Below are 16,588 nucleotides of genomic sequence, written 5' to 3' on the forward strand. Positions count from 1 at the left end.
AATTTGAGTGAATTACAATGCTATTTGTTTTACATTAACCAGTATCAAACAGTGAAATTTAGGTCATCTTGCGCAGCCCACAATGTTTTGGAAATAGTATTACGAAAAACATTAAAACATACAAAACATTAGTGTTGCTTTGCATTATGTTAATGAGAACAAAGGCACGTTGTATAGTTTGGACCTATTGGCTGAACACCTGTAGAGTAATCTAATAATGTTTTGAGGCATTATTTAGATGAAAGGAGAGAACTTTGAACTAGCCTTTTATAATGCTTCACCCTGCATCCTTCTTTCAGATGAGTTCCTACATAACCAAGTCATTCTTGAGGGTCTGTAACCTGGGTGACAGTTTACCACTTTCTAGACCAAATAAAATCTTTTGAGTAAATTCTAAAGTGTTGGTCAGGCCTTTGGGGTAGCTGAGGTGAAGTGCATAGATCAGTCCAAACATTACTAGGAAGGCTTCACCAAATCTGGGGAGACTGAACACGGCATCACTTTCAATGACGACAGAGATTTTCACAGGTTGGTAGTGAACTGGACTTGTTGTGTGATGGTCACTGATGACAGTGAAGAGGGCCACTTCAACACCATCAAGCTCCAACTCATCAGATTCGTCCTGAATTAATGAAAAAGAGATACTAATCACAATCTAACCCAAGAAATACAACAGACGACATATAATTTCTCATTTTACCAACTCCCACTGAGATCCAATACCTCTTTTACAAGGGAGACCTGAGTCTCACTGTAAGAGGTGAAAAACAGAAGATCCATGTTCTGCACACATAAATCAGCTAATTCACCAGAGAATCAAGTGGTGTGAGATAGACTGAAACTAAGCTAAAGGAATACACAGGAGTAGACTAAACAAAGGTAAGTCCAAACAGTGCATCAAAATACATGTTTGTACTTTGATGCACTGTTTATATACACAGTAGTATCTGTTAGATACTTAAGGACACTCACAGTGCAGGTTCTGAAAAATCCAGAGACATCCTCATGCAGATAGACAGGAAGGGCAGGGAGAACGGTAGTGCACTTGGTGTGGATATCATGGATTTCCTATTTCCAGATAAAAACAGAATTTTATATACTGGTGAGTTTACTGAACAACAACAAAAACAACAGTCAAATCAGAACATATGTCCACAAATAACCTGTTCACATCTTTAATACAGTCAGACAAATAGCAAACACAAAGTGGAGTAATAGCAAAATTCAAAAAGCTCATTTAAATCATTGAACCTGTCCAATGTTCCACTGGTTCAACCTATGAAATGTGTAACAATCTATTATTACCTGTTCATTGTGAATTCTTAGAATTTCAACCAGGGCATCTGCTGTCTTCCCAGTTTTTGATGCCCTGGCTGAATAAGGTCATCAGTCGAGGAAGATGGCGGTCAAGTTCAGCGTAGAATGTATTGGGCAGGTTCTGATTTGTAATCCGCTGAAACTCTGCATACAACTACAGCAGAAGGACAATACAGTTCAATTTGAAGAATCTCGCACATCTTTATAAAGCAGCAAAAAGCTGCCACATGAGTAAGAATTACAATTTTCATTTTAAACAGAGCTGATCCATATTACCCCAGACTCCATTTTTAGAGCAGGCCAGAGGTCCAAGAGCTCCTTCACAACCCTAACCCTGAACATATAGTTTAAAATATAGCGTTTCTAACAAGAAAACTGCTTGAAAGCACTCTCACTGCAGACAGGCATCTCCGTTGTGTAACTGCAGGGACAACGGGCTTGTTTGGACCCAACTATTCTGAGTCATGAGAGGGGGTTTAAAAATTTAGAGAGATTAAAATACTTTGTTTCATACTAGGCGACCGGGCGCCACCTCTAGAGCAAGTAGTATCTAACTTTTTAAACAGCCTGCGACCCTCATTACAACAACTTAATGCTAGCTCTGCAAGCGCAAAGTTTCCTTCGGGGAGAGCAGCAAAGCACATAAAAAACACGGACCGACATTTCTGCTATTCTTTTCGACACGCACCCAAAATACAACTAAATATTCGTATTTTAACAATGAACTAATATCAACATTGAAAACTTACTGTAAGTCCAGTGATGCTAGTTGCTGCCGTTAGGTCCAACTTTCTCCAGTCGTCCGTGTTGCCTCTTTGGTGCTGTTCCCGCCCATATACCTTTACTTCTTCTGTGTTTCGTATTAATGCTCATTAGCGCCGCCTTCCGCTTCGGAGGGTGAATCAGAGATTAACTCGGAATAAAAATTGATTCCTGCAGCTGCTCAACACTTACGGAAAAAATTAAAAATATATATGTAGGACACAGTGATAAAACAATGAATATTAAAATAAATACATTTTGTCTTCCACTAATGCATTTAAGACAATTTGATTTTACTTATTTGGTGAAACACTTTGAGATTTTATTGTATTTTAGCATGTGCTACATAAATTAAGTTTATTATTAAATCCTACCTACTTGAAACAACAAAAATAACAGGACTTTACCATTCTTATATGTCCTAACTTAACTGTGTTACGTTGTGCTTAAGTTATTATTTTAAGTGATGCTTACTTAATATAGAAATAGTTAAATTCAATCAAATATTATTAGTTTCATTTACTCAAAAAGAAGAACATGTTATACGAACTTGACATATTTAAGTTAACAGAACTTTTTAAAGACTTTGAGTATACACTACTTAATCTGTTTAATTACTTTGAACATTCGGGTTTACAGTGTACCATTCGGAGCCGCGGACCTGTTTTATATACACGCGGAATAGTTTTCTATACGAGATGGCTGCAAAAAGTGCAATCTTACCTAATGTCCACCCTACGTTAGTCATTGTATAAGGTATTGGTATGGCGAGTAACCTTCAGTAATAGTAATAAATCACATGGCAATAGTGCATCCATGTAGTTGTAAAAAGCATGATAATATATTAAGTATTCCAAAGTATTCAGAATACGTTACTCTCATTGAGTAACGTAACAGAATATGTTACAAAATACATTTTGGGGCATGTATTCTGTAATCTGTAGTGGAATACATTTTAAAATAACCTTCCCAACACTGAATATAACAAATAGTGTCAGAGACATGGGGCAATCCTGGCAACTTCTTTTTGCAAATGGCATGTTGTGTAGGCATCGATAAAAATGACAACATTCAACCTACATTTGATTTTTTGGCCGGCAGTGAAGATGAGTCATCAGCTCCAAATCCAAGGCCTTGATTCTGTGCTAGAAACAGAATGCCTGGTGGGATCCGGTTCACAGTGGTGGGAAAGTGAAGCATGAGCTGTCCTGGTAGACTTGTGGGATGTCAGCAGGACTAAGCTCAGCATAGTGTCCAAATAAATGAGGTTGTGGATGTAAGCCAGGGCTGCCCAATCCCAGTCCTCGAGAGCTACTATCCTGCAGCTTTTAGATGCATCCCTACTCCAACACAGCTGAATCAAATGGTTTGATTACCTCTTCAGCATGCCATCATGTTTGGCAAAGGCCTGATAACAAGCCATTCATTTGATTCAGGTGTGTGGGAACAAGGATGCATCTAAAAGCTGCAGGACGGTAGCTCTCGAGGACCGGGATTGGGCACCCCTGATGTAAGCTGTTGAAATGAGTTTCCTCTGGGTAGTGGTTTGGTTCAGTGTTGCAGGTAGTGTAAATACAGTAGACATCCAGAGGAAGCTCAAAGTAGAGCTTCTGCTCATTCACATTGAAAGGAGCCAAGTGAAGAGGCTGAGTAATCTAATCAGGATACCTCCTCGGTGCCTTGCCTTCGTGGTTTTGTTAGCACAGATCCTGAACTTATATATCCATATATATCATATGTGGTACCTTCAGCTCAATCTATTGACCTTGAAGGAGTGGTTGCAGTTAAAGTAGGACTTTAGGTATTTTCTATATGTTGACAGCTCACACCGCATGTGTAAAAATCCTAGTTTCTTTGTTGTAGTATATGGGTTTATATCAGTTTTAACTAACTGAGTTGACTTTGGTGACTTTGGTGGATGTAAGGGTCATGTTAACGGATTGTTAACATGACCCTGTCCTACACCCCTACAAGGTTTAATCAAAAATTGTTAAAAACCTTTCAAGCTATTGTACAGTTTTTTGTACATATAGACAGAATGACTCACGTACATAAACATAACTGCCTTGGCTGAGTTAACAAACACTGCATTAGATTTTATTAGATATTAGATTCATGTCACACTATGAAATAGAAGTTCACACCGAGAAGATCAAAGGACTTCAAAGTGTTGATGTGTGTATTCTTCTTGTGTAGTTCTCATATGTTGGCTCCCCAGGTTGATACTAATCATTGGAAACCTAAAAGATTTGATAAAATTTCTGCTCCTCTCCATAAATGTCTACAGTTTGTTCAGCATATTCCTCCGTTACATTTTCATAGTCGTTTTCATTATCATCATCATCATCATCACTGGGTTTGTCTGTGTCTTCCTCTGCTCTGTCCTCTATACTCACAGACAGTGGTGTGCATCCTTTGTAATTATCTTCATCCTTCATGTTCTCATAATTATCATCATCACTGGTTTCATCTGTGTCTTCCTCTGTTCTGTCCTCTATACTCACAGACAGTGGTGTGCATCCTTTGTAATTATCTTCATCCTTCATGTTCTCATAATTATCATCATCATCACTGGTTTCATCTGTGTCTTCCTCTGTTCTGTCCTCTATACTCACAGACAGTGGTGTGCATCCTTTGTAATTATCTTCATCCTTCATGTTCTCATAATTATCATCATCACTGGTTTCATCTGTGTCTTCCTCTGTTCTGTCCTCTATACTCACAGACAGTGGTGTGCATCCTTTGTAATTATCTTCATCCTTCATGTTCTCATAATTATCATCATCACTGGTTTCATCTGTATCTTCCTCTGCTCTGTCCTCTATACTCACAGACAGCAGTGTGCATCCTATGTAATTATCTTCATTCTCCATGTTCTCATAATCATGATCATCAGTTTTGTTTTCATCCACTTCTTGTGTGTCGTTTCTGTCCACTGGTTGAACATTCACATAGTCCCTCTCCTCTTCCTGCTCCTCCTCCTCCTCCTCCTCATCTTCATAACGATTTGTGGCAGTAACTGAAACATAAGTAGTAGAAAAGATTGACTGACTGATGCACATCTATATCACCGACATATTTGTTCATTTGATACATTGCACAGGTAAGGACAGACTTTGCATCTGGACATGGCCTTCACGTTGTTTTGCTCGTCGTCTCCTGATTACCAGACACACCACCGTCAAGACCAGCAGTAGCAGCAGGATCGCAGGAGGAACTACTAAATAGACCAGCAGCAGCCAAGGAACTAAGAAATAAAGGATTACAATATGGAAGCAATTAGTTCATGGTGGCCTCAATGACTGCTGAGTGCCCAGGTACAGTACAACAAAACCAAACTCATTTACATCTGTGCTTAAAAGTTAGTGCAAAGTGTTTGTGCTGATATGGTGTGTTTAGTTTTTGCCATACATGATACTGTTCAATATAGCTGAAGAGTCTGAGATGTTGCTCTTGGTGTGGCAGAGGTTCGGTCTCTGACTCTGCTGCAGTGGAGGGGCAGTACCGGGAGGTCGAAGAGTACAGGTGTGAGGGATTTTAACTGATAAGCTCTCCCCCCTTTTAGTGTCTGGAGTTGGGAAGGAGAGGTGTGTGTGGTGTGGGAGGGAGCTGGAAAGCTGGCTTCCCAGTTGAACACAAGGTGCTGTAGCAGTGGAAAACATTGTGGATCCGAATAAAAGTGCTATGACTGACAATCAAATGGTGTGTGGGTCCTGATTTCACACTTGGGTTTCTTTGCAGTTGATGGAAAGTCCACACTCCCAGACACATTGTGGAATTGTATTAAAACAGACCTGACTAGCTGATGATCAGTTAATAAAGTGCATTTGATGAACAGCTTATCCTGTAACTTATCTTCATAATTCTTATGGAAGCAGTAAGGCTGTGGTCAGGTTTTCTTTCTTTTTCTTTTTTAATTTGGCTTGATCCATCCATCCCTTACTTTACTGTTATCTTGTATATGGAGTTATCTGTTGTCTGTGACAGTATGTATGGGGTAGATATTCTCATGGGCATCTCCATGTCCTGTTAAAAATGGCTGGAAGTTGTCAAGCTAAGAGGCCAGCAACTTGCATTTTTTTCTCTTGATGGGAGACTGATGGAAGATTAGCATACCAGACAAGTTGCCACTAGCTCTGCTTTCACCGTTTCAAGATCAGTTGCGAGCAGCACTTAGTGTGGAAACAGAGCGGCATTAGCATGCTGTCTGTTGAAGCGCTCTAACATCATAACAGATGACTTTTGTCTTGCAACATGAGTGATGTAAGAAACTGCAGGAAGGGGTACTGCTCCTTGTGTTTGTTTATCTTGTAGCCAAGCATCTAAAGGATTACTGTTGCCATGGTGTAGATCAGCTGGTTGGTTTCAGTTACGGTCTCAGCAGGGGTTGTCTGTAATGCTGCATTCACATCTTCTAGTAAACTTTCTGTAGTTTTGGTAGTCGGGCACAGATGGACCAGGTTCCCAGTACAACCACGATCTTCTCTTTCAGGTCAGCTGTTCTCGCATTCAACGCCTTCATCGCACCAGTTGGTCCTAGAGCTTAATACCTAATCTAGGAGAGTGAAAAGGATGATATCTCCCCCTTTACCTGACATTACTGATGATTATTACTTCTCGCCCTCTTGCCGTAGAGTTTGTGTTGTACATCGTCAATCTCCAGTTCTTCTAGATGTTGGAACACTGGGACCCAAGGTAACACTGAGTTGCTGAGTTTAGATGTGGAGTGCTGTTTACACCAATTTCTGATACTACTATCTGAATGTTGCACAAATCAGTACTCATTAGAACAGGGAACAACAACCAGTCTTCTGTAGTCTAATATTGGTGAGCCTGTGTGAAATGTAGCCTCAGTTTTCTGTTCTTAACTGACAGTAGAGGAACTTAGTGTAGTCTTTACCTGGTGTAGCTCATCTACTGGAAGGTCTGATGTTTTGTGCTTTCAGAGCTGATCTTCAGACTTTGGCTGAACAATTTATTTGAGTTAGTGTTGCCTTCCAATCAGCTTGTAGATATTTTCTCCTTTTTGGATATTGATATTGATATTGATATACCTTTATTAGTCCCACAAGGGGAAATTTCATAAGGCTGTCGACCTATTGCACGCAATGGCGGCGCCATCTTACCCTCTGACCATACATACATTACACAAACCATCACATGGGGAAGACAGGTCAGAGAGGTATAACAATGGAAAATGCACCACATGAGGAAAGATAAGGAGAAAAAAACAACTCCCCCCAGACTGAGCTCCAACAGGGAGATCAGTTTGAGAACAGAAAAAAAACACCTCTGCACATGAAAAAACTCTTAATGCACCAAAGAAACACATGACAAGCAACAGGGGTGGGTAAAGGGTGAGAGACAGCCGAATTAGACAGTACATCCGAGCCTGCGTGCGCTGGTCTCCTTGATCCCCGTCAGCATCGGAAGGGAACAAGCGTCGAAGGCATTTGGAACGGGAGGGGGGATGAGTGTGTGCATATCAGTGTATATGTATGTGTGTGCATGTCCAGAGTTCAGCTGAGACAGTGTCCTTCGCCCTGCTAGGCTAAGTAAACAGTCTTCCAGCCAACCCAGGTGACCTTGCATGGAATGGGAAGGAACAGACTAAACACAGTCGTTATCAGGGTGTTGTTGTTCAGCTCCAGCCTTGAGACCGCAACTGGCGCCAAAGGGGTATCCGCATAAGTGATGGTGGTTTTTACTTTAGTGCAAACGGCTCATGAGAATTTCAAAGCAGTTCTACAGTCCAACACTGGTCTCTCAATCTCACGTTGGAGAGCCGCGAGCTTCACCATACTTGCGTTCTGTGATGTTGTCATTTCTTGTGCTCAAGGAGCCGATTTCTGAGAACTCACGGCAGTGTGCCTCCCCGAGATGTCATCCAATTTGCGCCCAGAGATGTTATTCCAAGCTAGCCCTTCCGAGATGTATCCAGTCTGCAGTCACAGCAGCCGTAGCATCTCCAAGATCTTATCCGTGCTGCACTCAATGAGCCCATTTTGAGAAACTCACGCCTCTCCCATCGTTTCAATCCCAGCGGGCAGCCTTGTGGGAGTTTGAACAGCCGGTTCCGCTTTCTTAATTCTTCGATAAGTCAGGGCCAAGCCAGCTCCGATCCGCCAGAACCCTGTTACCATGGTTCCGAATAGGTAGATATCCTCAGCACTCAGGCTCACCCGAGCCCAAACTTCTCATTGAGAATGGGGTGTCAATTGCATTTAGGGACCAGTTGATCCAATCCATAATTCCTCTTTTAGGTTTTAGAGAACAGACTGTGAGAGAGTGTTCCAGGGAAAAGTAATACAAAAAACACGAGACTAGACAAGGACATAAGAGGCTAAGCAGGGAAGCTAAGGGAGAGGAGGAGGAGGAGAGGAGAAAAGTGCGACCGCCTTCGTCAAGAGCAAGAGCAGAAAAAATGTTCTGATCATCCCCTGTAAACCCTAAAGATGGTTGTGAGGGAAAAATCACAGTACATCCACAGATTCAGAAATACTCGGACCACCAGCATTTAAAATCCCTTAACCCTTTAAAACCGGTCGGAGCGGGAACGCTCCGTTTTGCGTAACTTTTTTTTAAATCACTGTAGAACTGCAACCACGTAAGCTAGCGCAATAAAAAAATTTGCATATGAAACCAGATGAGTTGTACTTACATCTTATGCCATCAGCTTGTCCTAGGTCACAGTTTCCTTCCACATAAAGCTTTGCAAAAATTGCATAAAAAGCACTTGCAGCAACAAGAAAATGTAGTTTGTTTGTTTTTTTTTTTGTTTTTTTACCTTCGGGGCCTTATAAGCCTACACTGGTGGGGGTTTTTTAAAAGTCATGTTTGACTCTATGCTTTTCTGTATAGTTTCTGGGATGCTTAGAACTCAAATTGCACTGCTGGAAATAGTTTATTTTGATGCACATGCTGTTTTGTTTTTTTTTTTGCAAATTTGCATTATAATATTTATTTTCATTTTTTCCTGCAGTATATAAAAATTGGTGTATCTCAAAAACAAAAACATGAAGACACTCAAAATAAATTTCCTGTTGTTGGAAACTATTTTGTGCAATGTTTTTGTATATACAGTTTTGAGGGATAAACCTCTTAAATTTCTCTAACTAGATGTAAAAAAACCAAAAACGATTTTCAATTTTTTTTGTAGTTTACGGCACTTTTTTGCCATTTGTGTAGTTATTTTGCACTTAATGCATACATATTATTAAAGTTTGGGCTATAATGGTTGTATTGATGAATAGCAACTTGAAATGCTCCCAAAAATGGCACTACGGCATGTAAAAATATAAAGATAAGCTCTGGCGGACTTGGTTCTATGGTAGGTCTTAAATGGTAAATGGCCTGTATTTGTATAGCGCTTTACTTGGTCCCTAAGGACTACAAAGCGCTTTACACGTTCAGTCATCCACCCATTCACACACTGGTGATGGCAAGTTACATTGTAGCCACAGCTGCCCTGGGGCGCACTGACAGAGGCGAGGCTGCCGGACACTGGCACCACCAGGCACTCTGACCACCACCAGTAGGCAACGGGTGAAATGTCTTGCCCAAGGACACAACGACCGACACTGTTGGAGCCGGGGTTCGAACCGGCAACCTTCTGATTACAAGACAAACTGCCAACTCTTGAGCCACGATCGCCCCTTTATTTAAAGGGTTAAATAAAATTCTTCTGCATCGAGTTGCTGCCACATGAAGTTGAACGAGTACACCTAATGAAGTGGCTGGTGAGTACAGTGTTGATGTAAAAGCTGATCCATCTTAAAAAGTGTTTGCTTAATGTTTACATAATACAGGAATGACGACTTTTGGAAGTATTACTTTGAATTGCTGGTTGTGTTATCATTTTCCATTACACATTTGAACTTGTTGCACTGGATCAAGTGACCCTGTAAATTACTGAAGATGACATACAGTAATGGTGATATTTATGTCCAGTACTTACATTTGATGACGACATGAATCGGTGCTGACTCGGTAGAAGTTAAGTTCTCTGATTCCAGAGTTATGTAATACACACAGCTATAGTTGCCCTGGTGTTTATACTCAGCTACAGGGAAACTAAAGGAAGCTGAGTTGTTGACAGATGGCTTGATGTGTGGGATGTTGGAGAAGATCAGACTGAAATGGCTTGGATTGATGCTTGAGTTAATGAAGCAGGTTAAGACAAAGCTATGGCCCTTGGTGATCTCTGCATCTGCATTAGGACCCCAGACCTGTACTTCATCAAGAGATGCCAGGGAGATGTTGGGCTGCTGCAGGGTCTCTACATTAAAAATAGGAAAACAAAGTAGCATTCAGTCCATACCACTTTTACAGTGTTAAAGTAAGACATTTTGCATTCATTCACTTCAGTCGTCTAGGAATCTATTACTGTACACTGTACTAAATATCATCAAAATAGACCTGTTGGCAACTGTGAAGTGTCATTCATAATCACAACTTGTTACTTTAAATTTAGCAACTCAACTGCTGATCCTAACTGTCATGAAGACTTCCTCTATAAGATGCTCTTTGCATGTCAAGAAATACAGATATATACAATAGATATTTATATACAAGGTTCACAGGCATTAATGCAAAAGTGATATTTTTGCAGCCACATCATGTCACTTGTTGATGGTTCATATTCCTGTTCAGAAGCTTTACTGTTCTTACTTTTCTTCTTGTGTTTGTTTACAGTGACGATCAAAACAGGCAATATGCTTAACCTCATATTATCATTTTGCATTCTCACATTCCTTTGTCTACTTATTATAATGCCAACTGTACTGCAGGAATTATATGAATACCATTTATCATTAATCTAATTTATCTTGGAACTGCTCTGAGGTAGGAAGTGTTACACCCCTGTGCTGCACCTATTAACCTCAAAGTGGCATGCCTGCATCAAAGTGTATTGACTTATAAAGCTCTATGGGCCTAGCTCTAAAATGTAGATGTAAATCACCTGAACAGACAACAACCACACCCTTATTGCGTTCACAGCCATTTTCTCCAAATCTTCCATGAGGACACTGCATTAGAGACGTTTCTCGCCCCGAACAGTTTACATCAGCAAGCCACATTTCTTCTTTTGATGAATTAAAGCTGACCAACTGAGAGATTGCCAGTGCCTTCCCACACTTCAACTCTCTGCAGACCACTATAGCATCATTTAAGACCCAGGAATCATCACAGAGTTTTCCCCTGCTGGTGCTGTTATAGACTTCTACTCTTCCATAGCACCGAGCTGGCTCAACTAAACTGATGTTAAAATCTAGCAAAAGAAAGAGACAAGACAACAGAGTGCTCAGCATTTTCTGCATGTGGTGATATTTATGCAAAACCTTATAATCTGAAACAAATTTCGCAAAAGAAGACTGACCTGCAGAAGCTGAAGATGAGATGAAGAGATAAGAGACTGCAGAAAAAACAAAGGTTCATTAAACACCTGAAACAAGACATGAACATGTTTTGTTTCTGATATAGACACACTAAAGAAAAGATCAGGTGTAAGGAAATTTAACTCTAAATTTAAGGCATTTTGAATGTAACAGTGCTTGTCACGCTGACCCTTTGTGTAAGTATAGAAAAATAAGACAGATCAACCTAAAAATGTCAAATGCAGCTCACCTATTGCCAGATAAAAGTTTCTCTGCTGTGTCCACATGATTGAGACAGAAAACATACTGAGAGCAAAATGAGTCATCAGCAACACCAAACCCAAGTTGATGAAGAAATGCTTAACACTTGCGAAATGTGTTCCTCCACACACTTCCTTGTTCCTTGTACTTTTTAATGAACGCAGTCTACAGAGTGCAACAGACAAAGGCTGCAGCAGCTGACAGTTATATTCATTTACCTTTTTCTTGCACAGAATGTACAGAGAGAGGAGTTTTTAAAGTTGTGTTCACTTCAAGAATCCTATATATGAAATGAAGAAATGCATTCTAACATCTCTAAAATCTTTGTTTTGTTTTGGGATTTTTCATGAAAAAATAAAATCACTGATAACATCTGTTGGACATAAAATGCAGGTGTTTGTATTTAAAAATGTAGAGCTGATATAACAAAAATAAAACAGATTTGTAGTGTTGGCAATAAAATAAAATGTGGAGAGGAGCAGGAAGGTAGGACACTGATTTCACACAGTCTGTGCACTGGATGCAGTGGTCAGCATGCCTTTGTACCTTTGTAATCTACATTATGTCACAGACCTGTGACGTTTCGATAACACAAATGAGGCAAAAAACAAAGAGGAACTCACCCTCGCATGATCTTTTATACATGCCCCATTTCTTTTAGCTGAAAGCTGATGACTTGTTACTGAAAGTGACTTTTATTTAAAATTTACATTTTATGCACATTTATATTTCTTTAAGAGATATATACTACAGGGGGAAAACCATGAAAAGCTGCAGCCTGTCTCTACAAAACTGTAAATGCTGCCCTTAAATGTAAAGGCAGCATACATTATTTTATTATTTTCCTTAAACAATTTTGGTTAAAAGTAAATGTATGCATATATGATTCCAAATATTAAATAAAATGCACGATAATCTTTAAAATACAAAATTCAGCCCCGTTCTGGTGCTCGGTTTCAACTCCGGCAGTTGCCTTGACCATGAACTGAAATTACATAAAGCCTAACTTAGTGTAACATTTTTTTTGAAGTTATTATTATTTGAACTTCATTTCTTAATATCCATGCATCACAGAAAGGCTGTAGGCTGTGGTGAGAAGAAAAAACAACTTCTGTCAATTCTAAGGTCTTATGTATAAATACATAATAAGAAAACCATCTGGCTTTAAAATATTTAAATACAACCTCAGTTGAGCAACAACATAGCATTTCACATGGTATCATTATTTATTTATCAAAAACTAAGGCAAAATGTAGAAGCCATCTGTTAAAAAACTGAGTATAACCCATGACTCAGTAACTTGTAAAACCACATTTACCAAAAATAAGTTGAACTGATCATTTCTGTATGACTTTATCAGTCTCTCTCATTGTTTTAGAAGAATTTTGTTGTTCTTCACAGCGTTTGAGTTTCAGTTCTCTTGTTCATTATTTGTTTCATTGTGCATGACGGTGTCACACAGTGTTCTCAGCGTTCTCCAAATAAGATCATGGTACATGTTAAAAATAAAAATGGAGGTTTTGTTTCTGGCCTGCTTAGTGGCGAGCAGCTTGAACAGCAGTAATCCATGTCCGTCTGTTCATGTTTGCTCACTTCTGCCATCTGGTGGTTTGAAGAGACATTAATGCACAAAAACATGCACTTTAAACTTGGCGTAAGAGCCAAACCTCCGGGAAACATATGAGCACAGTACTTTGCAGAATACATAAAGGTCAGTGCCCTCACCAGAATATCACATCTCTGCTTGGCTTTACTTTGATAGTAGAGAAAAATACCCAGAATGTTATCTTATAAAATACACCAACCATGCAACACGTGTGGGAATTATAGATACGCAGAGCAAACTTCCACACTGGTCGGAAAGTACCTGAGAGCTTAGTGATATAATATCATTAGAAGGAAGCTACTTAGGAAGTAGAAGAGAAGGAAGGTGGCGATCCAAGGGCTTACATCACAATAGAAATAATAGTGAGCAGTACAGATATAATGAGCCCATCATTACTCACAGTAACTTGTGTCCATCATAGGTGTATCTAAACCTCTGACTACAAGTGTGCATGTAGCTTTCTGACAAAGATATTGGCAGTTTTACAGTATGATGAATGACAGACATATGTCTAAGTAGATTACAGGTGCATTTTCTGTTGAAGCAACTTTCATATCTGACAGTAGTTCAAGCTCACTCGGTCATTTTGTCAGTTTATGCTAATTCACACAAGACTACAGCCAAGGAAGGATAAATCTGTTCAAAAATAGTCTTTAAAGACTTGTTCCCCAGAAGTTTTTTTAAGTCTTTCTGAACACTTGTGACCTCTAATCTGATCTCACAGTATAACACAAGAAAGAAGATGTCTGAGACACACAAGATACAAGAGGAGTCAAGAGCGAGAGAAAAACAAAGTGAAACTGTTCTGTGCAGAAATGCTACATACTTCCTTCTTTTTTGCAGTGGACAAAAAAGAAGTACTTATGTAGTTATTTATGGAATAAGCAGCAACCTTGAATGATGTGTCATGTACACTTAAATAAAATAATTACCTCCACATCCAAACAAACGAGCCTGTTAGATTTTGAGTGATTTACACAACTATTGTACATGTAAAACATTTTGACCTATATTTAAAATTAATAATATTTTTCTGACTATTAAGATATGTACTATATATTTTTTGTTTTTAAATTACATCACAAAATAAAAGCATTGTTTCTCAAACACTATAACCAAGGCAGGAACAAAATCACTATCAAGACTTACATTTATCTCACGACATTTACCTCAGGCCTCTAAAACTATCTTTGCCAAAAATGTAAATAAAATCAGGCTTGTCCTAAATTGTTCTCTTATCAACTTCAGTCATTTTTTTCTTTCCTGTTGAATTGTTTTTTTGGCCATTTCCTGTTTTACTTTGATAGTTTGTGTTTGCTTGTGTTTTTAGGTTTACATCCTGGTTTTCTGATCGTGTTCACCTGTGTTAGGTTCTTTTAGCTGTGCCTTATTCCTCACTTGTCTCCTGCTGTCTAATGCACATCAACAGATTCCTGAGTTATTCTCCATACTCTCCAGTTTTTGCCATCTACTGTGTTTCTTGTTTGTTTGTTACCTTTTGGAATTTGTTTTTGGATTTATGTCAGCTAATAAAGCTCACCACTTGTTGATTCTATCCCACATCATAAGAACCAGTATTATATTAAAAGCTAATAGCAAATTAATATAGGATTGAGGTGAAAATGTGAACGTGACCATTAATCACCTGTTTTGAGAATATGCTATGTTTGTATGCTAAAACCTTTTTACCTCCATATTACAATTAAAAAAGAAAAATTAATGCGCATGAAAGGCTTTGTTAGTTGTTAATACATACAGTGTGTATTACCCACTAGCCACCACAAGGGGGTGATCACAATTCAGGTGTTTCATAACATTTTTTGTATACTTTATGCAGTTTGGATGTTATACAGTATGTTTTCTATTTTTTGTACAGGTATCTTGTTTTAGGTTTTTTTTTTGAGGACGAGTAAAATTAATTTCTTCTTTGCACTAAGCTATGAATAGACCCAGAGGAGAAGAAAACCAACAGTATAAGAAAGAAAATGCAAATGCCTTCCTAAAACAGAAAATTAGGCTCACTGATCAGTCTGCTGTGAAACCACAGTTACACAACGCTGTTGAGTTAAAGCTTTCGTGAAGACACAGACATATGCACATATAGCCATGCTGACAGCTCAGCGAGCCTCATAGCGTGAGAAGGTTGAGGAAGTGGCTGGTGTGAGAATGCTGCCACCGCAGCCCTGTGGCAGCTTGCACTGTGGTAGTCTCAGCTCGACCTAACGTCCTCTGAAACCCGCTTCAACCTGCTTTCAACTTCCACTGCGCACAGTGCCACATGTGCTATTGCACGTGTTCAGCTTTTAACTTCTCTAATTCCATAGAAGTGACGCAAATATATGTAAATTTCATAGAAGTATCTGTTATTTACCCTGGTTCTTGTTTTTAGAATCATCAGAGAGTTTCCTGTGTCATCATTTGTTAGTTTCTGCACCAAATATACATTTCAGTATTTAAGCTCATACTCTAACCGTGGTTAGAATAATTGCAGTCTATATTAAATGACTTTTAGTTTCTCCTCACAGACTTTCATTTTTGTTCCTACAGGTACCAATTTACCAACAGAGTAATCTCCAAGACGTCGTTCAAGAAAAAACAGATGAACTGATTTTCAGTTTGCTCATTCTGTGAAGGTTACCAGGGTTCATGTGTAAGCAGCAGAAGTGAAAAACAGGAAGGAATATGAGATTTGAGACGTAAGGATGGGAGTGCAGTAGGAAGTGGCACATGTATTGAACACATATCTTGCTCAGCACCGAGAACATATGACACAGAGATGCGTGTGGAGAATGTGTGTAGGCGTGTAGCCTATATATCTTTGAGTCTGCAGCTATCTTATTGAGGACATGCCTTCACAAACTGGTTTTTTGTTGTTGTTTATTTTGTTTATAAAAGGACTACGACCACATCTTGAAGTGTTTTACTGTGTGTGTGTGTGTGTGTGTGTGTGTGTGTGTGTGTGTGTGTGTGTGTGTGTGTGTGTGTGTGTGTGTGTGTGTGTGTGTGTGTGTGTGTGTGAGAGAGAGAGAGAGGGAGACATGTTTTATTTGACAGGTACTCAAGATTTGTTACTGTAGATGTTAAACAACAACATATCGGGCAGTCTGTCCAGTAGCTCTTGGCTATGTGGTTTAAATGTGCTTAAAGAAAAGTGCTTTGACTCCTTTATTCAATACTGACCAATCAGCAACCACTAGGAATGGAAAATTAATTTCCTAATACTTCCTCTAATAGCCATTTGAGGAGTGTTTCCAAAAGTGCTTCA

At 39.2% G+C, this 16,588-nt stretch overlaps 1 protein-coding gene and 1 long non-coding RNA gene across 3 annotated transcripts in view; both read right to left on the reverse strand.

Moving 5' to 3' along the window:
* The window catches only part of LOC309704726, a 3,130-nt gene extending 667 nt beyond the window's left edge, over positions 1-2,463 (reverse strand). The window contains exons 1-4 of the long non-coding RNA XR_014276337.1: positions 2,067-2,463; positions 1,306-1,471; positions 973-1,068; positions 1-622 (exon numbers count right to left, since the gene is read on the reverse strand). The exon at positions 1-622 is cut by the window's left edge and continues 667 nt beyond it. This is a non-coding gene — a long non-coding RNA (uncharacterized lncRNA). The remainder of the gene's footprint in view (positions 623-972; positions 1,069-1,305; positions 1,472-2,066) is intronic.
* Positions 2,464-4,141: 1,678 nt separating this feature from the next.
* On the reverse strand, positions 4,142-11,772 carry LOC309704693 (uncharacterized protein). Of its 2 annotated transcripts, none has more exons than XM_082530066.1 (6): positions 11,707-11,772; positions 11,459-11,494; positions 11,063-11,350; positions 10,037-10,357; positions 5,195-5,326; positions 4,142-5,098 (listed from the first exon to the last, which is right to left on the reverse strand). In XM_082530066.1, exons 1-6 carry the CDS (start codon positions 11,759-11,761, stop codon positions 4,320-4,322), a joined length of 1,611 nt encoding a protein of 536 aa, XP_082386192.1. In that variant the 5' UTR covers positions 11,762-11,772; the 3' UTR covers positions 4,142-4,319. The 2 variants fall into 2 exon arrangements, with proteins under 2 accessions (XP_082386192.1, XP_082386191.1); XM_082530065.1 differs by having other exon boundaries at positions 11,042-11,350.
* Between the last annotated feature and the right edge of the window lie 4,816 nt (positions 11,773-16,588).

This window comes from Aulonocara stuartgranti (assembly GCF_965226115.1).
Source record: "Aulonocara stuartgranti genome assembly, chromosome: 4".
Classification (NCBI taxonomy): Eukaryota; Metazoa; Chordata; class Actinopteri; order Cichliformes; family Cichlidae; genus Aulonocara; species Aulonocara stuartgranti.

Bases quoted from the DNA above. Each gene is read 5' to 3' on its own strand.
- LOC309704693 (XM_082530065.1), bottom strand. From the start codon at position 11,761: ATGTTTTCTGTCTCAATCATGTGGACACAGCAGAGAAACTTTTATCTG. The intron at 11,351-11,458 runs GTCAGTCTTCTT...TTCTTTTGCTAG, and splicing joins CTCATCTTCAGCTTCTGCAG to ATTTTAACATCAGTTTAGTT. The intron at 5,327-10,036 runs GTAAGTACTGGA...TTTATTTCTTAG, and splicing joins GATTCATGTCGTCATCAAAT to TTCCTTGGCTGCTGCTGGTC.